The sequence below is a fragment of the Dendrobates tinctorius genome, unplaced genomic scaffold (genome assembly GCF_039654945.1).
Source record: "Dendrobates tinctorius isolate UK_male_01 unplaced genomic scaffold, ASM3965494v1 ptg000013l, whole genome shotgun sequence".
Lineage (NCBI taxonomy): Eukaryota > Metazoa > Chordata > Amphibia > Anura > Dendrobatidae > Dendrobates > Dendrobates tinctorius.
The window spans coordinates 12,159,651-12,181,143 of record NW_027361681.1 but is presented as its reverse complement, the minus strand read 5'-3'; the positions used below and the strand labels follow the sequence as shown (position 1 = coordinate 12,181,143).

The 21,493-nt window shown below is 49.2% G+C and overlaps 1 protein-coding gene across 10 annotated transcripts in view; it reads left to right on the top strand.

Moving 5' to 3' along the window:
- The first annotated feature begins 9,239 nt into the window (after nucleotides 1-9,239).
- The window catches only part of VAV2 (vav guanine nucleotide exchange factor 2), a 68,723-nt gene continuing 56,469 nt past the window's right edge, over nucleotides 9,240-21,493 (top strand). For 5 of the 10 annotated variants that reach the window (XM_073559123.1, XM_073559103.1, XM_073559085.1 and 2 more), the window contains exon 1: nucleotides 9,241-10,465. In XM_073559123.1, the coding sequence (XP_073415224.1) occupies nucleotides 10,262-10,465 (204 nt within the window). In that variant the 5' untranslated portion in view covers nucleotides 9,241-10,261. Of the gene's footprint in view, nucleotides 10,466-21,493 lie in introns of all 10 variants that reach the window. The other 5 variants (XM_073559131.1, XM_073559112.1, XM_073559140.1 and 2 more) reach the window with 3 other exon arrangements.

Genomic DNA, 21,493 nt, shown 5'->3' with positions numbered 1-21,493 from the left:
ACCTGATGCCATTACTAACTCTGAACATTGTCTTTACAGAGTCGATTATATTGATATCATCAGGCAATCTACAGCTGCAGGGCTCCTTCCCTTGGACCTTCTTTCCCCCTGCTCGACTGCTACATAATCTCTATCTTTTCAGCATCTATTACATAGACCTGTTCCCTTTCAGGTATATTCTCTTCCTCCATGGTGTTTTCCACTTTTCAGGTACATATACAGTGGGGAAAAAAGTATTTAGTCAGCCACCAATTGTGCAAATTCTCCCTCTTAAAAAAATGAGAGAGGCCTGTAATTGACATCATAGGTAGACCAAAACTATGAGAGTCAAAATGAGAAAACAAATCCAGAAAATCACCTTCTCTGATTTGGCAAGATTTATTTTTCAAATTATGGTGGAAAATAAATATTTGGTCATTAACAAAAGTTCATCTCAATATTTTGTTATATATCCTTTGTTGGCAATGACAGCGGTCAAACTTTTTCTGTAAGTCTTCACAAGGTTGGCACACACTGTTGGTGGTATGCATTCCTCCATGCAGATCTCCTCTAGAGCAGTGATGTTTTGGGCCTGTCCCTGGGCAACACGAACTTTCAATCCCTCCAAAGGTTTTCTATGGAGTTGAGATCTGGAGACTGGCTAGGCCACTCCAGGACCTTCATCTGCTTCTTACGAAGCCACTGCTTCATTGCCCTGGCGGTGTGCTTGGGATCACTATCATGCTGAAAGACCGATCCACGTTTCATCTTCAATGCCCTTGCTGATGGAAGGAGGTTTGCACTCAAAATCTCACAATACATGGCCCCATTCATTCTTTCATGTACACAGATCAGTCATCCTGGTCCCTTTGCAGAGAAACAGCCCCAAAGTATGATGTTGCCACCTCCATGCTTCACAGTAGGTATGGTGTTCTTTGGATGCAACTCAGGATTCTGTCTCCTCCAAAAGGATGAGTTTTGTTTCTACCAAACAGTTCTACTTTGGTTTCATCAGACCATATGACATTCTCCCAATACTCTTCTGGATAATCCAAATGCTCTCTAGTAAACTTTAGATGGCCCTGGACAAGTACTGGTTACGCAGGGGGACATGTCTGGCACTGTAGGATCTGAGTCCCTCGTGGTGTAGTGTGTTACTGATGGTAGCCTTTGTTACAGTGGTCCCAGCTCTATGCAGGTCATTCACTAGGTCCCCCCGTGTGGTTCTGGGATTTTTGTTCACCGTTGTTGTGATCATTTTGACCTCTCGGGGTGAGATCTTGTGTGAAGCCCCAGATCGAGGGAGATTATCAGTGGTCTTGTATGTTTTCCATTTTCTTATTATTGCTCCCACAGTTGATTTCATCACACCAAGCTGCTTGCCTATTGCAGATTCAGTCTTTCCAGCCTGGTGCAGGGCTACGATTTTGTTTATGGTGTCCTTCGACAGCTCTTTGGTCTTCACCATAGTGGAGTTTGGAGTGTTACTGTTTGTGGTTGTAGACATGTGTCTTTTATACTGAGAACAAGTTCAAATAGGTGCCAAAACTACAGGTAATAAGTGGAGCACAGAGGAGCCTCTTAACCCCTTTGTTACATTAGACGTACTAGTCCATCCATGTGACCTGGGACTTAAGTCCCATGGACGGAATAGTTCGTCATTCCCTTTAATGCGACATCGCGACTTAAGTCGCGGTGATCGCATTCAAATTCCAACGCCATCTTACCTGTAGGAAGATGGTGTCGGGATCCCGGGCTGTCTCTTTCCTGGACTGGCCCCCCGAGCGCTGTGATTGGTTGTTCAATTCTGAACAGCCAGTCACAGCCAATGAGAGCGGCTGACACAATGAGGTCACAGGCTAGGATCGAGTACCGATGTAGTTGATCCTAGGCCGGTGCCTGGAAAAACGCCAGGCATCGTCAAAAAGCCCCTGGATTGGCGCAATTGCCGATCGCATAGATTGCGCCAATCGCAGGGCACAGCAGGGGTATTACCGCGCTGTGCCCTGCCAGTACCGGCCATCGGTGCTATAATAGCACCGATCCTAGGCCAGAGCCTAGGATAGGCCCAGTAGGGCCTGCAGGAGCTGATTGGCGCGATCAATGTCATCGTCGATAGCGCCAATCACAGGGCATAGCTGCGGTCACTCTGTGATCGCGCTGTGCCCTTCTGGTGACCATCCGGTGACCTGTCTAGGAATCGAAGCTGTGAGCTCCGATCCTAGGCTGTTGCCAGGGTTACCAGGGAAAGCTGTGATTGGTGGGATTGATGTAATCATTCGATCCCACCAGTGACAGGTCACATCAGCAGTGTGACCGCTCTGTGATCTGTCTCTAACCTGCATGTGACCTGTGTGAGCACACTGCAGGGGTCCTCAAACATAGCTGAGGATTCCTGCAGAGCGGTCACACTCTGCCAGAGCTCCTCCTGTGCTGGGACTTGTGGTGCCACAGCAGACTGTGACACCACAATCCCTGCTGAAGAAAGAAAAAAGAAGAGACACTACAACTGTGTTACCTGATCCCTGTGCAATATATCTTTACCCCCCTCCACTACCCCCTTTGCGCCACCTCCGTGTGCACATTTAGCAGCCGCCGAGCATTGATTGGTGACACAGTTCACCGATCAACACTTTTGCTCGCTTTTTTCCTCAGCCTTCTTTGCGCCAACTCAGTACACACATCACGCAGCCGCCAAACTTTGATAAGTGATGCAGTTCACTCATCAGAGCTTGTGCCTGCCGTTTTCTATTTTTTCGCCCCTCCTAACTACAACCCTAACTGTTGATCCCTGCCCGATCTCTCTACATCCACCCTCGAGTCCTGCGGAACCGCCACGTAGACATCCCAGGACAGAAGATGAGGCAGCGCCCACCATTCCCGCAACTGAACCAGCGGACCCCGTATGTTAGGAGTTGGATTTCTGCGTTTACTCAGCAGCGATCCAGATCCTCACATTCTGCACTCTCCTCCTATTTATCCACTGCAGAGGAGATTGCTTTGCAGCAAATCTCTCCTGAGGCTAAGTCTTTCTGTCCTCTTACTGGGCATGCTCATGGGACGATCTCCCATTGGAGATCGGGAGTCATGTGCTCAGGTCCCGCTCCAGTTCTCATTGGTCCATCTCAGAGATCTGGAAGCATGCAGAAGGTCCCGGCTGCTATAAAAGGCACGCATGGCTGTTCCGCCATGCGCTAGTATAGACTTACTTGCTGCTGTGTGTATGAGGACGGATGCATGATTCTGGTGACTGACTCATTTGAAACCCCTTCCCTCTGATAATACGCATGTGGATAGGGACTGAGTTAGAATCAGCGCCAGTGCTCCTCTGCTGCAACATCCACAGCTGCTAGCGTCCGACATTGCGCTTGCGTCATAGCATTGTCGTTAAGGCCTGTTTCACTCTTCAGTTTTTTTGTGTCAGTTAAAATCCACCAAAATGGCGGAAAGCGGATCCATTGCTAACTGATGTGAACAGATGCCACCGGACCGTTTTTTTGACGGATCCGATGAATGAAGGATTTTAAAGGAACCGCAGCCCGGGGAGGAAAGAGAGAGAGAGAGAGAGAGAGAGAGTTTTTTCCGTCTGCCAGAAATGATTTCAGGGTTAAATTTCCAGCTGACTTCTTTCCTCCGTGCATGCGCTCTCTAAAATGCGGATCCTGCAGGGAAAAAAATGTTGCATGGTCCGTCCGGGCATGACGGCGGACGCTAAAAATTTGGCGGATCCGCAAAAAAACGGATCCAACGGATGGCCATCCGTTAAGATCCGCCGGTAATGCATCTCAATGGGGAAAAAAACGGATCCACCAAAAAAAATGGCGGATCTGTTTTTTTTGAAAAACGGCCGATTTTGACTGATGGTCAAAAACGGAAGTGTGAAACAGGCCTTAGCGGCAGTGTCCACGCCGCGCTGCAGTGGCAGCCTCCTTTGCGTTCGCAGTTGCAACGCCGCGCACACGGTAGGTCTAGACGGACGTAGTGCCGCCGTCTTGGGCTACTCCTGTGACCGTATACCGTGTGTGTGTTTTTTACTGAGTACTCTGACTACAACAGGCTCATTCTTTTATGTTTGTACTTTTTGGCATCTCCGTGAGGTAACTGAGATTGCTCTGCGCACCTGGGTGACGTTTAACCCTGTGTGCAGTTCCGCCATATTGCTCCTGCCACCACTTAGCAGCGTTATATCACCTACTGCACGGTGGACCCCGAGCGGCGAACGCACTTTATTATTATTTTTATTTAGTGCGTTCCGCCGTTCCTAACTCCGTATGGACCTCGCCCCCCCAAAATTATGAACCTCTGATTCCTGATTTTGTGGCAGAATCAGGAATCGAGTTTGACACCACCGGCCTCACAGAAATTGACTTTTTCAAAGTCTTTTTCTCTGAGGATTTTGCTAACCTCTTGGTGGAGCAAACTAATTTGTACGCTCGTCAGTTTTTGAAACAAAACCCGCGTTCATCATTTTCTAACTGGTCTCCTGTAGACGCAGTTGAAATTATGCAGTTTTGGGGCCTGGCCCTCCACATGGGGATCCTGAAGAAGTCAGTACTTCTTCAATATTGGAGTGTTGATATTTCATATAACACTCCAGTGTTCCAAATGGTCATGGTCCAGACGTGTTTTCAGGCCATCCACAAATTCCTGCATTATACCAATAATACACAGTGTCCCCCGTGAGATGACCCCAACTTTGACCGTCTGTTCAAAGTTCGGCCGGTCATCGAACAGTTCAACAAAAAGTTTGCTGAAGTGTACGTGCCCCAAAGGGACATCTGCATGGATGAGTCCTTAGTCCATTTTAAGGGAAGGCTCAGATTCCATCAGTACCTGCCCAGCAAGAGGGCCAGGTACGGAATCAAACTCTACAAACTTTGTGAGAGTACCTCAGGGTACACCCACAGGTTTAGAGTGTACGAAGGAAAGTCACCAGGATTGAACCCCCTGAGTGTCCTCCTGTCCTGGGAGTGAGTGGGAAAATTGTGTGGGATTTGGTGCACCCGCTGCTGGATAAAGGTTATCACCGCTACACTGATAACTTTATACACAAGAAAGCACAGAATGACAAATTTGCAAAAATACCCTGCAGTAACAAATATGACAATAATCAGCAAGTACTGGATAGCAAATACAGGGTATTTAGTCGATACGTTTTTTGCAAAAAATATATACCAAGCTGCTCCACCTCGTCACGGTAACCCTTAACGGAGCAGTCCCTATCTAATGTATTTAAAACCTGAACATATGAAAAGTGTCTAAATGGACAGGATTCAGATAGGCGCTTCCTAGTATGGGCTCGTGGTGTAAGACAGCTCTTTATGTGCATGTCACACAAGAGAGGGGTGGGGTCTCCCAAACCATGCTAAGCAAGGAAAAAACGGATTAAAAACACATGTGACACGCACAAATGTGAACAAGTCAGTAGGACAGTGTTCACACCACCCACTGACTGAAACACAACAAGAAAGCACAGAATTACAAATTTGCAAAAATACTCTGCAGTAATAAATATGACAATAATCAGCAAGTGCTGGATAACAAATACAGGGTATTTAGTCGATACATTTTTTGAAAAAAATGTATGCCAAGCTGCTCCACCTCGTCACGGTAACCCTTAACGGAGCAGTCCCTATCTAATGTATTTAAAACCTGAACATATGAACAGTGTCTAAATGGACAGGATTCAGATAGGCGCTTCCTAGTATATGACTTTTTCATGACTTTTTCCTTTCTAATTCTCTTAACCTCCTGGCTCTTACTGAAACCTGGATCCAGCAGTCAGACACTACCGCTGCTGCTGCTCTTTCATACGGGGGACTACACTTCTCTCATACCCCAAGATCAGACAATAGAGCAGGTGGAGGCGTTGGTCTGCTCCTATCACCAAAATGTACCTGTAAGGTTATCCCTCAACTACCCTCACTTATCTTCCCTTCTTTTGAGGTCCATGCCGTCAGACTCTACACCCCCTTCTCCATGCGAGTGGCGGTGGTATATCATCCTCCCGGCCACTCCCATCAGTTCCTGGATCATTTTGCCACTTGGCTTAAACATTTTCTCTCCTGTGACATCCCTACCCTCATCATGGGAGATTTCAACATCCCATTTGCTCTTTCCCTCTCCCCATCTGCTACTCACCTTTTATCTCTAACCTCCTTGTTTGGCCTTTCACAGCTTACTAATTCTACAACGCATGAAGACGGAAACTCCTCAACTTGGTCTTCCCTCGGCTTTGTGCAGTGGATGATTTTGCAAACTCCCCTCTCCCGCTCTCTGACCACAACCTTCTTTCATTCTCTATCAAGAACTGCCAGGCCGCTCAGGTCACCCCTACTGTCCATACTTATAGAAACATACATGCCATTAACACCCAGAAACTTATGAAGAACTTGCAGTCTTCACTGGCCCCTATCTCCTCCCTCTCCTGTCCTGATTCTGCATTGAAGCATTACAATGAAACACTTCAAAGTGCCCTGGATGAATTTGCTCCTCCTATACATAGAACACCACAACACAGACAGCGACAACCCTGGCACACCCTGCAAACACGTTTCCTGCAGAGGTGCTCCAGGTGCGCCGAACGTCTGTGGAGAAAATCCAATCTAAACGAAGATTTCATCCATTATAAGTTTATGCTTAGAACATACAACACTGCCCTTCACCTCTCAAAACAAACCTATTTCAACACCCTCATCACCTCACTGTCCAATAACCCGAAACGTCTCTTTGACACTTTTCATTCTCTACTCAACCCAAAAGTACAGGCCCCAACCATGGAGCTTCGAGCTGACGATCTGGCCAATTACTTCAAAGAAAAAATTGACCAGATCCGACAGGAAATTATCTCCCAATCACCTCATACCATGCACTGTCTTCCCTCCCCCACTGCATCTAGCTCACTCTCTGATTTTGAACCAGTCACAGAAGATGTAGTAAGCAGGCTCCTTGCATCTTCTCGCCCAACCACTTGCACGAGTTACCCATTTCCGTCACATCTCCTCCAGTCCCTTTCCCCTGCTGTCACCCCTCACCTAACTAAAATATTTAACCTCTCTTCTGGTATCATTCCCTTGTCATTTAAGCATGCCATCATACATCCACTACTTAAAAAACCATCCCTCGACCAAAACTGTGCCGCTAACTATAGACCTTCTCTAATCTTCCCTTCATCTCTAAACTCCTGGAACGCCTGGTCTACGCCCGTCTTATCTGCTATCTCTTTGATAACTCTCTTCTTGACCCTCTCCAATCCGGTTTCTGCTCTTTACACTCTACTGAAACTGCCCTCAATAAAGTCTCTAATGATCTACTAACAGCTAAATCAAATGGTAATTACTCCATGCTAATTCTCTTGGATCTCTCTGCAGCATTTGACACTGTGGATCATCAGCTCCTCCTCACTATGCTCCGCTCCATTGGCCTCAAGGACACCGTTCTCTCCAGGTTCTCCTCCTATATCTCTGACCGCTCCGTTACTGTATCTTTTGCTGGTTCCTCCTCATCTTCCCCTTACTGTTGGGGTTCCTCAAGGATCGGTTCTAGGCCCCCTCCTCTTCTCCTTGTACACTGCCCCTATTGGTCAAACAATCAGTAGATTTGGTTTCCAGTACCATCTCTATGCTGATGACACCCAATTGTACTCTTCTTCTCCTGACATCACGCCAGCCTTTCTAGAAAACACCGGCGACTGTCTAAACGCTGTGTCTAACATCATGTCCTCACTATATCTGAAACTGAACCTGTCAAAGACTGAGCTCCTTGTGTTTCCTCCCTCTACTAATGTACCTATACCCGACATTGCCATTTCCGTGTGTGGTTCCACTATTACTCCCCAGCAACATGCCTGTTGTCTTGGGGTCATACTTGACTCCGAGCTTTCCTTTGCCCCCCACATTCGATCACTGGCTCGCTCTTGTCATCTGCACCTCAAAAACATTTCTAGAATTCGACCTTTTCTTACTTTTGACTCTGCAAAAACTCTTACTGTTTCTCTTATTCATTCTCGTCTCGACTATTGTAACTCTCTTCTAATCGGTCTCCCTCTTACCAAACTCTCCCCTCTCCAATCTGTCTTGAATGCTGCAGCCAGGATCATATTCCTCGCCAATCGTTACACCGATGCCTCTACCTTGTGCCAGTCATTACACTGGCTACCCATCCACTCCAGAGTTCAGTATAAACTTATTACCCTCACCCACAAAGCCCTCAATGGCTCAGCACCACCCTACATCTCCTCCCTTGTTTCAGTATACCACCCTACCCACGCCCTCCGTTCTGCTGATGACCTGAGGTTAGCATCCTCAATAATCAGAACCTCCCACTCCCATCTCCATGACTATACACGTGCTGCGCCAATTCTTTGGAATGTACTTCCCAGGTCAATACGATTAATCCCCAATCCCCACAATTTTAAGCGTGCCCTGAAAACGCATTTATTCAGACTGGCCTATCGCCTCAACACATTAACCTAACCTATCCCTGTGTGGCAGAGCCAAAAGTTTTACCATGACCAGGTTCCCAGCATCATGTTCCCACATGCTTTATGCATCCATTAGCCCTCTGTGTCTGTACTGTTACACACTTAACATTATGGCTGGTCCATACAATCAGGGCAACTGTTACCACCCACCTTTCGTGTCTACCTCTTTCCTCATAGACTGTAAGCTTGCGAGCAGGGCCCTCACTCCTCTTGGTATTTGTTATAATCTACTGTATGTGATTATTGTTATGCTGTAATGTCTATTGTCTGTACAAATCCCCTCTGAAATGTAAAGTGCTGCGGAATATGTCGGCGCTATAGAAATAAAATGTATTATTATTTCCAATAATTCTTTTGATCATTATCATATAGTAATTCATGTACAGTACACTGAAGAAAGTCAAGATACAACGGAAACGTTTGTGAAATTGATGTACTGATCACGGACAAGTGAACCATGTGCGTGCCAGGTTTCATTACACCGTCTCTCCTGATATGACAGGAGTTGCTGTGAACTCTAAAATGTTGATAGGTACAGTCAAAATTATCTGTATACGTTTCTTCAGTCTCCAAAAAAAAAAAAAAAAATCGCCGACACCACATTTTTTTTTTTTTTGTATGAACGGCAAAAAAACCCCCATTCTTGCAGACTGTCCTGGCATTTGTGGCCGGTTGGCGGCTCGGTCTCTTGGCCTCTTCTCCTCCCGATCTCCTGGCTCCTCCTCCTGCACTGACCGTTCAGCTCTGGCCCCGCCCATCTAGTTCTCCCCGCCCTTTTCTCAGTGTGCGCGCTCCTGGCCTGTCCGCGAGGTCGCGCATTGAATCAGAGCTGAGAGCTCCGGTAGAGAAGAGCCGGGACGGGCTGCCGTACTGTGCAGACAATGCGGGAACCGGGAGCAGAGTCCTGCCGGCAATAGAAGACCGTGAGCCGACACCAAGGGAGCCAAGGACCCCGGAACACCGACAGTACAGCCCGACACCCAGGATACACCCTGACACCCGGGGTAGCGTGGCCCTGACGCTCTGCGCCCGTGGTGGCGTGCCCCTGACACCCTGCGCCCGTGGTAGCGTGCCCCTGACACCCTGCGCCCGTGGTAGCGTGCCCCTGACACCCTGCGCCCGTGGTAGCGTGCCCCTGACACCCTGCGCCCGTGGTAGCGTGCCCCTGACACCCTGCGCCCGTGGTAGCGTGCCCCTGACACCCTGCGCCCGTGGTAGCGTGCCCCTGACACCCTGCGCCCGTGGTGGCGTGCCCCTGACACCCTGCGCCCGTGGTGGCGTGCCCCTGACACCCTGCGCCCGTGGTGGCGTGCCCCTGACACCCTGCGCCCGTGGTGGCGTGCCCCTGACACCCTGCGCCCGTGGTGGCGTGCCCCTGACACCCTGCGCCCGTGGTGGCGTGCCCCTGACACCCTGCGCCCGTGGTGGCGTGCCCCTGACACCCTGCGCCCGTGGTGGCGTGCCCCTGCGCCCGTGGTGGCGTGCCCCTGCGCCCGTGGTGGCGTGCCCCTGACACCCTGCGCCCGTGGTGGCGTGCCCCTGACACCCTGCGCCCGTGGTGGCGTGCCCCTGACACCCTGCGCCCGTGGTGGCGTGCCCCTGCGCCTGGGGTAGCGTGCCCCCCCCGACAGCCTGCGCCCGGGGTAGCGTGCCCCCTGACACCAAATATACAATTTCCTCTAATTTACTAAGTGCTCATAATACACCCCCAGCTACACAGTGCCCCCCGTGCATAGACTGCATCCTGACCATGCAGTGTCTGTTTGTGTGATCTAGCCCTGGAGGTATTGTGCTGGCAGAATGGAAGAGTGGCGGCAGTGCGGCCGCTGGCTCATAGACTGTAAAGTGTTGCCTCCGGACCACCGGGTGGTGTGGCCCTCTGCGGTGGTCTTTGACTTGGCTCAAGCTCTTCGGGATGGCGTCCTTCTGTGCCAGCTACTCCATAACCTGTCACCGGGATCCATTGACCTCAAGGATATCAATTTCAGGCCTCAGATGTCTCAGGTATGGGAGGTGGGTGGGGGGCCTCCTCTTTGTGTCTTCGGCCTCATGGTTGCTGCAGAATCCTGTGTCTTGTCTATTTGACATAATTGGTCTCCTGTATAATAGTGATGTACGGGGCAGAGACTCTAAAGGTTAGTGCACACGTTGCGGATTCTGCTGCGGATCCGGCCCTACAGTACCATAATATCCTATGGAAAATGGAAACCGCAGTGCAGATGCTGCAGAATTTTCCTTGCGGATTTGCTGCGGTTTCTAATCCGCAGAAAGAATTGACATGTCATTCTTTCTGCGGATTCCGCTGCGGTTTACCATCTCCTCCATTGTAGAGGTGATAAACTGCAGGGTAATCCGCAGATAAACAGCAGGTCTTTTGACCTGCGGATTTACCTGCAGATTTTGCAAAATCCGCGCGGATCAATCCGCAGCGTGTGCACACACCCTTATTATCCAGGGATAAATGGGTTAATTCCAATGCACGGGACAGCGACACTTATTGTCTGGGGATAAATGGGTAAATAGTGATGGACACGGCCATGGCGCTTATCATCAGGAGATAAATGGGTTAAATAGTAATGGACGGGACAAACACACTCATCACTTGGGGATAAATGGCCTAATGGACAGGACAGAGAGGCTTATCATCTGGGGATTAACAGGTCAATAGTGATGGACACTGCTATGGCGCTTATCATCCGGAGATAAATGGGTTAATAGTGATGGACGGGGACTGCAACACTTATCCAGGGATAAATGGGTTAATGGTAATGGACGAAAGCTACACTTATCATCTGGGGGTAAACAGCGATGGATAGGACTCTGGCATTTATCATCCAGGGATAGATGGGTTAACTGTAATGGACAGGACCGCAATGCTTATCTGGGGATAAATGGGTTAACTGTAATGGACAGGAGCGCAATGCTTATCTGGGGATAAATGGGTTAATAGTGATGAATGGACCCTCGAAGAGCTGGGTGACTGCCCCAGGAGTCCCAATAATGGTGGCTATGATGGGGGAGGGTTCGTGGTTCGCCCGCTTTCCTCACCCACCTGTCACTTGATGCAAATCGTTCTCACTTCTGTATTTGTGATCCTGGTGATGGCAGTGAGTGAACTGTGTCATCGCCGCCGCCGCGTCCCTGGAGACATTACCAGAGCGGCCTCGTTGAACCATGTGGGCAGTACAGCCGGTGGCTCCTCTGGCTGCCATATTGGATTTGCTCTCCCTCGTGTTGTGACTTTCGGCTGAACCTGACATTCTTGTTTTGGTGGTATTAGTTCACCATCCCCACAAAATTCCTGCTCCTCCACGCCGGGGGTCTCCAGCATAGTGGCATTAGGGGAGGAGCTCTATAGTAACAGGTGATGGAGCTTTATCTGTAGTGGGGCTGGAACCCGCCATATTGGTGCTAATCCAGAACCAGTATACCGCCAGACACTGGTGACTGATCGACAGTCATGTGAGTGCCCAAACGCATCCACAAAATATGGCGTATCTTTATCTTTGTGGGTTCTGGTTCTCATTGAGGAGACACAATACCCCATGGGAAGTGTGCTAATGAACCCTTATTCTACCTAAGGATTGTTACAGTGTACGCAGTTTACACCTGATATAAGCATCTTGGACTCCTAAGTGATACATTGTGACAAACCATCAGGATGGAATCATTTAGTGCTGATGCACGTCTTACACAGATGCAGTGAAACAAACCCTTAGTTATGAGGTGGCAAAGTAAGGAAGGTTTCTTCCTCTTATTTGTTCATTGATGACAAGTGGAGACATGGAGAATGGTAATGACTCATAACAGTGTTATATCGGGGTCCCCATATAGAGGTATCCCCCCCCCCCCCACTGCTCATTTCATCATGGAGGTCTTTGATTCTGCAGCGGATGTTGATCCACTGATGGGCGCCGCTGATTTTTTTGCTTGTTCCCCTCAGGAGATCTCGTCACTTAGAGATGATCACTAGAAGAGGTTGTCCGGTATCAAAGCCTCGCTCTTCGCCACTGCTCTTTTCTCCCGCGGTTTCCAGCAGATGGTCGCAGTCTCCGCACATTCTCTGTGATTTGTTGCAGACGTTCCACCGTCCTTATTTTTATTTTTTTTCTGCTTCAATGCGAAAAACTCAACGAAGCAACAAATGTAAATGTCATGTACCTGTCACCTCGCCGCTGAGCGATCATCAACCTGCGATCTTGGCAAGCTCACCGAGGCGGGAGGCAGATACAAGCTCGTCAGCGGAAATGGGTTCCTTTGTGTTTAATGGAGCGTGAGCTGCTGCTCTCTGGTATCAGCCATTACTCTGACAATGGTGGTGTGGGAAAGCGCTGCTGCTTCACTGGGGTACAGGCTTCCCCCACTTTGTGCCGTTTCTGGGTTGTCAGATTTGTCGGCCACTGTGGGTTCAGGTCTGGCCCATGTTTTTGGCGTTGTAAGGTGCAGCCAGATGCTGTCGCCATGGAGACAGTCTCGGCACGGCGCCAGTGAGTGCTGCCATGTGTAGCAGTTGGTGCAGCTGCCAGGCTTGGGTTGGCATAGTCAGTGTTGTATTATGGGATGTGGGTGCCGCGCTATGATTTCCTTGCTGTAACACCCGGGATGCTTCATGCTGTCAGGTCAGAATCACACAGGCTGCCAGCCATTTATTTGCCATTTATGTGTGTGTCTTTCCAGAAATAAGGGAAAGTGACACAACTTCTGGACAGAATCTGCCACTTGCGGGTCAGGACGGGCGATCGGACGGGTAATTACTGCTCACAGCAATATCTGGGGCTGGGAAAGCGGCTTACACTGGACATCGATATGGGGAAAGTCATTAACCGCTCATGTCATGTGGAATTAGGCCCAAATCCGATAAACTGCGGCTCGTAGTCCTGCGGGCGGGAGAGGGGGAGCAGCTTTGTATTTTACCCTTTGCCTTGTCCACGTCACTTTGGTTTTCTGCTTTTAACAGTAAGAAAATGGTGGACATAAGTGATGAGCTGTGTTCAACCTGAGCAGCCTGGTTCATGAAAAGATGCTAGAACTGCCATTGATGGACACACTTGTCCCCTATTCTTCACCCTGCAGGTACAGTCCCTGACTTGGCGCAGATCCATAGTGAAGAATGGAGCTGCCATGTTTTCTGTCGCCCCCTGTCCCCAGGGAGTTGGTCACTGCATGTTGTTAGTGTCTGCGTATAATGATGGTGTGTGGCATTGCACGTCAGTAGATTCACGCCGCTGACTGTCACTTTTAATTGCTGAGACAAGAAATGATCGATTCCAGAGATAGTTATAGAAAGGCTTGTAGGTGTGACACTGCCGATCATGCGCCATCTTTACACCACAGATCGTCTCGCACGCAAAATTTCTCGGATACGTCAGCAACAACACGGGAAGAAATCCAGAGAAAAGGCACCTCATGTGGCTGTATATGGTGTCATTGTGGTGGGGCGAGGACGCTGCTGATTATGAGGTTCTCTGCTGCCAAATTGTACAATTCTGGACTCTGTCAGCAGGTGGCTGCTAGCTCATATTTTCCACTATCACAGTAATGATCTGTGGCCTTAACATACAATAGGTTTACTGGGCACAGATGATGTTCCTTTTCATTGTGGACTGCGGGCAGCTGGCATCCTCTGGCCTGGCTCCGTGCCCTCTGATGGACTCAGTGTGTGGGGTGCCGGTTACAGTAATGTTTCGTCCAGCTGTGTATGGTGGCTCCGTTGTCCTGTGCTCCACAGCCTTGTACATCTACCATCCGGCCATGCACCTCTTTGGGTCTGCAGCTCTGACGATATAGTGTGTGACCTCCCACCTTTCCCTCCATCAGTACCCAGTCCTCGTACAGTCGCCCTTTTAGTACCTGACTCTCCTACAGTCACTCCATTGTACAGGGTGGGCCATTCCCTAAGCAAAATGGAAATGGTTGGTGATATCAACTTCCTGTTTGTGGCAACTTAGTATATGGGAGGGGGAAAAAGTTTTAAAGATGAGTGGTGACCATGACGGTCATTATGAAGTTGCCATTTTGGATCCAACTTTATTTTTTCCATTGGGAAGAGGGTCATGTGACACATCAAACTTTTTGAGAACGTCACAAGAAAAACAGTGGTGTGCTTGGGTTTTAACGTAATTTTATTCTTTCATGAGTTATTTACAAGTTTCTCTTTGTTTACAGCCATTGACATGTCGCAGAGGTTAACACGTGACGAGCGGATAGAAATTGTGTTGATGTCTGGTGAACGCAGTACCCGGGTCTTTGCAGCAGATTTCAGTTCAAGACACCCTACGCAAGAAAACTCTCACCATTCCCATTTTATTTAGGTGTATCCATATAAATGGCCCACCCAAAAAAAGTTTGCCTCATCACTGAACATAATGTTCTGTGTAAACTGAGGGTCCTGTTCCAATTTTTGTTTTGCCCATTCTGCAAATTCAGTGTGCCGATATGGGTCACCAACCATTCCCATTTTATTTAGGTGTATCCATATAAATGGCCCACCCTGTATGTCTTCCCCAGTACCCGGTCCTTGTACAGTCACCTTCTCAGTACCTGAGCCCTCCTACAGTCACTCCATTGCATGTCTTCCTCAGTACCCGGTCCTTGTACAGTCACCCTCTCAGTACCTGAGCCTCCTACTTTCGCTTCATTGTATGTCCACCCCAGTACCCGGTCCTCGTGCAGTCACCCTCTCAGTACCTGACCCTCCTACAGTCGCTCCATTGTATGTCCACCCTAGTACCCAGTCCTCATACAGTCACCCTCTCAGTACCTGAGCCTCCTACATTCGCTTCATTGTATGTCCACCCCAGTACCCGGTCCTCGTGCAGTCACCCTCTCAGTACCTGACCCTCCTACAGTCGCTCCATTGTATGTCCACCCTAGTACCCAGTCCTCATAGTCACCCTCTCAGTACCTGAGCCTCCTACATTCGCTTCATTGTATGTCCACCCCAGTACCCGGTCCTCGTGCAGTCACCCTCTCAGTACCTGACCCTCCTACAGTCGCTCCATTGTATGTCCACCCTAGTACCCAGTCCTCATGTAGTGACCCTCTCAGTACCTGAGCATCCTACATTCGCTTCATTGTATGTCCACCCCAGTACCCGGTCCTCGTGCAGTCACCCTCTCAGAACCTGACCCTCCTACAGTCGCTCCATTGTATGTCTTCCCCAGTACCCGGTCCTCATACAGTCACCCTCGTACAGTTGCCCCTTTGTGTGTCCCTCGTATGTCCCCATAGTACTTGGCCATCGTACAGTCACCCTCTCAGTACCTGTGCCAGAATGTGATGATGAACGGCACCATCATTGTCTCCTGTTACACATTTTGCAGGATTTAATGTCTCCATTGTGCAAAGGTGTTTCATGCCTTTTGGGCTGGGTGTGGTGGTGTTTTCATACAATGGCCACCTCGTCGCTGCAATCAGAATATTCTCCAGCTTTCTCTGACCACTGAATGATGCTGAGGACAAGGATGTGTGGCCCTCAGTCTGGTAAAGCAGGTGATGCCCATGTGGTCGATGTGATATTATCCCCCAGCTTCCCTGAACCTGTCCAGGGGTCGTACCCCGATGTAGCATCAAAATTTACAAACTGGAGTTGTCCTACTGCTGACCAGAGATTGGTGCATGCAGGGGGAAATATTACTTCTGTGAATGATCACCCTGAGGAAGAGCCATGTGCTCGATGCTCAGTAGTATGGGGTGCTCAAGGTTCGAGAGTATGATAGGAAAAACTACAACTCCCAGCATGTAAAAAAAATCAGTTATCAAGAACTGCCCTGTTACTCATAGCATCCAATCACCATGCAACTGCTGAGGTAAAGTGAATGCTGTGCTTTGATTGGTTGATCTTGGTAACCACTTAACGATGCTGTTGAGGCTCATGATCCAAAGTTACCAGCGGGGAAGTTGTCGTGGCGCAAATCCATCAGCATGGCGTCTGCGGTATGAACGATTATCAGTACTCGCCACGGACGATATCTGCTTCTTTTCTTGACACCTTGACCACCATAGGTTTAAACATGTACCATTTGTGAATTGTAATGGTTTTGCCTCTGGTAGACCGTGTTCCTTACATCATCTGTGCTGCTGTTCAAAAGCTTTAGGATTGGCGAACGTTTACTCCATGTCTCTGGCGTTTTCCCGCTTTAAAGCATAGTTTTGGTGCTGTGGGCGGTTGGATCATGGACATCGTTGATGGTAGCGGATGAGTTCCTGCCTCATTGTCACGGGCAGTAAATGTCTGATAACCACCGAGTGAGCCATGCGCAGCCCCCCAGTCAGATTGTGACCATTTCCTCTCTATGCCGCTTGTGTGTTCCTGGATGGCCGGATGATGGGAGTGGTCAGGTCATTTTGGTGTGGCTCCTGGTCTGAGCCGAGTCTGTCGAGAGGATACTCGGTGGTTGGGGATCGTTTTCTTCAGTAATGAAGTCATATGTGGAGCCGATGTGTTGCGGATTTCCGTCCTGTGACCCGCTGGCACGGATTGATAAGTTGGCACCTATCTAGGGGGCAAGGGTCACACGCGAATTCTAGGGTGGTTATCGTGTCTCCCCCCAATTGTCAGTAGTCCTCTTATCTATATGTAGGACAACCAACTGACTGCCATAATCATTACTATTACTGCCCCTCCAGCAGTTGTCAGAGGCCATCTTGGCTCCTATCTGTGTGCTGATAGTCGTGCGTTTATCCCATTGGTCGGGTCAGGAATGTTTCTGTTCCACTTCCGCAGCTCCGCCACTGTTTCCAAGCAACCAGCGCTGCTCCGTGGCGTTACTGATGGTGTCGGAAGCAGGATGACGGTGACTGATCTGCTGATGACTGCAGCTTTGGGCAGTCAGCCAGGAAACGTGGATCCCGGCCAAGTCTGCTGTGTGGGCCTTCCCGAAAACCCCGCCGTCCAGGAAGCGGAGGATCAGCGGGCTGAATTGTCCCAAATATCCTCTCGGCTGCCTGGAATTCCCGGGATTTCTTATTAGCGCGTGCCGTTTTGACAAGCGCTTGCAGTGTGCCGCATATCTCTTCACATGGGTAATTGTTCGAAGATGGCAGATGATCATCTGTAGAAATGGTGCAGGATTTATCGCTTTTTTGCATATGGCGGTGTAAACTCACATTTCTGTCATGACTGTTTTGAGCATGGTAATGTCGGTCGAGTATGCATGCGACGTCCCTCGTTTATACTGATTGCTCAGGATAAATGTGTCCTATCGGCGAGGGACAGATATCGCCTTTCGGGGCCCGGGTAGAGGTCTCCTGTCATGGAGGCCACTGCCTGCGTCCTATCGGCGAGGGACAGATATCGCCTTTTTGGCGTAGGGTAAAGGTCTCCCATCATGGAGGCTGCTGCCTGCGTCCTATCGGCGGGGGACCGATATCGCCTTTGTGGCGCAGGGTAAAGGTCTCCTGTCATGGAGGCCACTGCCTGCGTCCTATCGGCGAGGGACAGATCGCCTTTTTGGCGCAGGGTAAAGGTCTCCCATCATGGAGGCTGCTGCCTGCGTCCTATCGGCGAGGGACAGATATCGCCTTTGTGGCGCAGGGTAAAGGTCTCCTGTCATGGAGGCTGCTGCCTGCGTCCTATCGGCGACGGACAGATATCGCCTTTGTGGCGCAGGGTAAAGGTCTCCTGTCATGGAGGCCGCTGCCTGCGTCCTATCGGCGAAGGACAGATATCGCCTTTCTGGCGTAGGATAAAGGTCTCCCATCATGGAGACCGCTGCCTGCGTCCTATCGGCGAGGGACAGATATCGCCTTTGTGGCGTAGGGTAAAGGTCTCCCATCATGGAGACCGCTGCCTGCGTCCTATCGGCGAGGGACAGATATCGCCTTTGTGGCGCAGGGTAAAGGTCTCCTGTCATGGAGGCCGCTGCCTGCGTCCTATCGGCGAAGGACAGATATCGCCTTTCTGGCGTAGGATAAAGGTCTCCCATCATGGAGACCGCTGCCTGCGTCCTATCGGCGAGGGACAGATATCGCCTTTGTGGCGTAGGGTAAAGGTCTCCCATCATGGAGACCGCTGCCTGCGTCCTATCGGCGAGGGACAGATATCGCCTTTGTGGCGCAGGGTAAAGGTCTCCTGTCATGGAGGCCGCTTGCCACTTGCTCACATGTTGTGTTTTTTTTTTTTGTTTTTTTTAAGCTTTTCCTGCTCAACTGGTTACAGGGAAGATTTCTCTGATGTCAGTCTTCTCCTGGGCAAAGTTCACAGTTTCTGTCTCTGCAGCGATTTTCCTCATATTTCCTGGTCTGAAGAGTGAGAAGCTCATCGCAAAGGTCACTGAGAGCCTCCGGAAGTTCAGCGCAGTTCTCTCCTGAAATGCTCTGTGCTGCTGGACACCCTTCTTGTTCCACTAAACATCTCCTTACATAATCAGCACACTTCTACTAAAATCCTCTGTGTGCCTGGGGATCCTGCCCAATTTGCTTCATGTATCTGTTACCTTCTTAGGCTGAGTGCACACGTACTTTTTGGCCCTGCGGATTTTTCTGCGCAGAATGGAAAAAATCCGCAGGTCAAATGACCTGCATTTTTCCTGCGGATTTATTCCATTTTTCATGCGGGTTTTCTTGCAGTTTTCCCAGTGCAGATTTGGTGACAGGGGAGATGGAAAACCGCACAAAAGAAGTAACATGCTGCGGATTTTGTACCGCAGGAAAACCGCGCGGAAAAATCTGCAGCGTCTGCACAGCGTTTTTTTTTTTTTTTTTTTCATTGATTTTAAGGCTACTGTACATCACAATGCGGATATGCAACGTTTCTGTGCGGTAAAATCCGCTGCGGATCCGCTGCAAATCTGCATCGTGTGCACACAGCCTTACTGTTTGATCTGCACCCGTCTCTCCTGAAATCCTCTGTGCTTCAGTCTGCATATACAGATATTGTGGAGCTCAGTAAGCGGGGCTTGTTGTTTATCTCGTTATATTCAGCCCCCCCCCCCCCCCCCCGCACTGTGAGAATAACAGGTTTATAATGATCCTGTCCTTCCCATAATGCACTGCTCCCCACTCATTAGCAAGGCCTTGTGGATACAGTGGGACTAATCTCGTACTCTGCAGTTAATGCACCCCCTGCGCAGCGCTGGAGATTAGCGGATTAGAGGCCTCCACTTTTCCGCTCTCTGTGATTTTCCCAGATTTTGTTGTGAATTAATTCAAGGACAAAAAGATTAAAAAAAAGCTTTCATTGGTCCTGCAGCAGGAGGCCGCAGTGTCTGTACGGTTGCTAGCGCCACTTGCTGACGGAAAATGTTATTAACTTCCTCAAAATGTTACTTTTGTAACTTTGTAGCGTAGTTTTCAACATATCTGCTAGCTGTCAGTGACTGCAAACAGTAAATTCTGTCCTTATCCTAGTCCTTCTCTCACAACTGCGGGGTAGATTTTAGTAGCTATATAGGAAAGGGTTCTTTACAGTTACAGCAGTCAGACTGTGGAATGCCGACCACAAGAGGTAGTAACGGCAGACACTATGACAGCTTTGAAAAAAGGGCTGGATGATTTCCTCAGTACACTTAACATTGCGGGTTATAGATAATTTAGTGACAAAAGGTACAGTTGGTGGAGAAAGGTTGATCTTGCTGGACCTAGGTCTTTATTCAACCTAAGTGACTATAAAGTATGTTGGATAGTGGACGGTAGCGGATGATGGGGGTTGTGCCTGCGGGAGGAGGATTAGAAACTCCACCAGTGATTAGGACGAGGTGATGGAGAAGGTGAGAAATCAGGAGCGCATGGAAGGTTGATTTCCAGAGCTGAGACCCATCGTGCAGAGGTATATCTGCGCCCGACATGTTGGTTTCAGTACTCCTCAGTCATTCTGCCCTCTGAACAGCAAGATCGATATTTATATTTGTCTTCATTTAACTCGATTGATTATATCAGAGGACGAGCACCAGAAAATGAACACCTTACACCCTGAACTAACAAGAGACCTCTGTGGATGGGTGCATTGTGCTCCAGGCACACCCAGAGCTCTTTACAGTGGGGTGCAGTGTGAGGTATGTGCCCGCTGTATGTAGTGAGGCTCCCAGTGGCCGGAGCGTTATACATTAATACATCTTGGGTGCACATGTTTGCGATCAGTCCCGCTGTCTCTCCAGATTTGGATTCTGCAGCATCTCTGCATCTCTCGGGGCAGAACAGCTGTAAACTGTCAGATCTGTAATCCACTTCTAATAAGAAGATAATACGGTGCAGGGGAATAGTTAATTCATCGGTCACAGTGTCTGCCTTCACCCGGACTCTTGTCCTGTGCTTTGCTGGGAGTTGTAGTTCATTGGTTGTAATAATAGGACGGTGACCTGCATCTTCTTTGCCTGACCCCGGTGACCTGTGTCTCACCTCGTACCGTGTGCTTCATATTTCCGTGAATTTTTCTTTTCCGTGTATGTAAATCAGCCTGATCTTGTGAGATGTGACCGCCACACTGCCCCTGACATCACTTCTGCTCAGTGACCTTTGAACCTCCCACTTGTTTCTCTGTAACACATCTTTTTCAGGATCTCTGCTTCCTGTAGGTGAATGCAAACATAATAATAATAATAATAATAATATTATTGCACCATTTTTTCCATGGCGCTTTACTTGTGAGGAGGAGTATACATAATACATACAAGTACAATAATGTTAAACAATACAAGTCACGACTGGTACAGGAGGAGAGAGGACCCTGCCTGCGAGGGCTCACAATCTACAAGGGATGGGTGATAATACAGTAGGCGAGGGTAGAGCTGGTCATGCAGCGGTTTGGTCGATCGGTGGTTACTGCAGGTTGTAGGCTTGTCGGAAGAAGTAGGTCTTCAGGTTCTTTTTGAAGGTTTCCATGGTAGGCGACAGTCTGATATGTTGTGGTAGAGAGTTCCAGAGAAGGGGGATGCGTGGGAGAAATCTTGTATGCGGTTGTGGGAAGAGGAGATAAGAGGGGAGTACAGAAGGAGATCTTGTGAGGATCAGAGGTTTCGTGCAGGTAAGTACCGGGAGACGAGGTCACAGATGTACGGAGGACTCAGGTTGTGGATGGCTTTGTATGTCATGGTT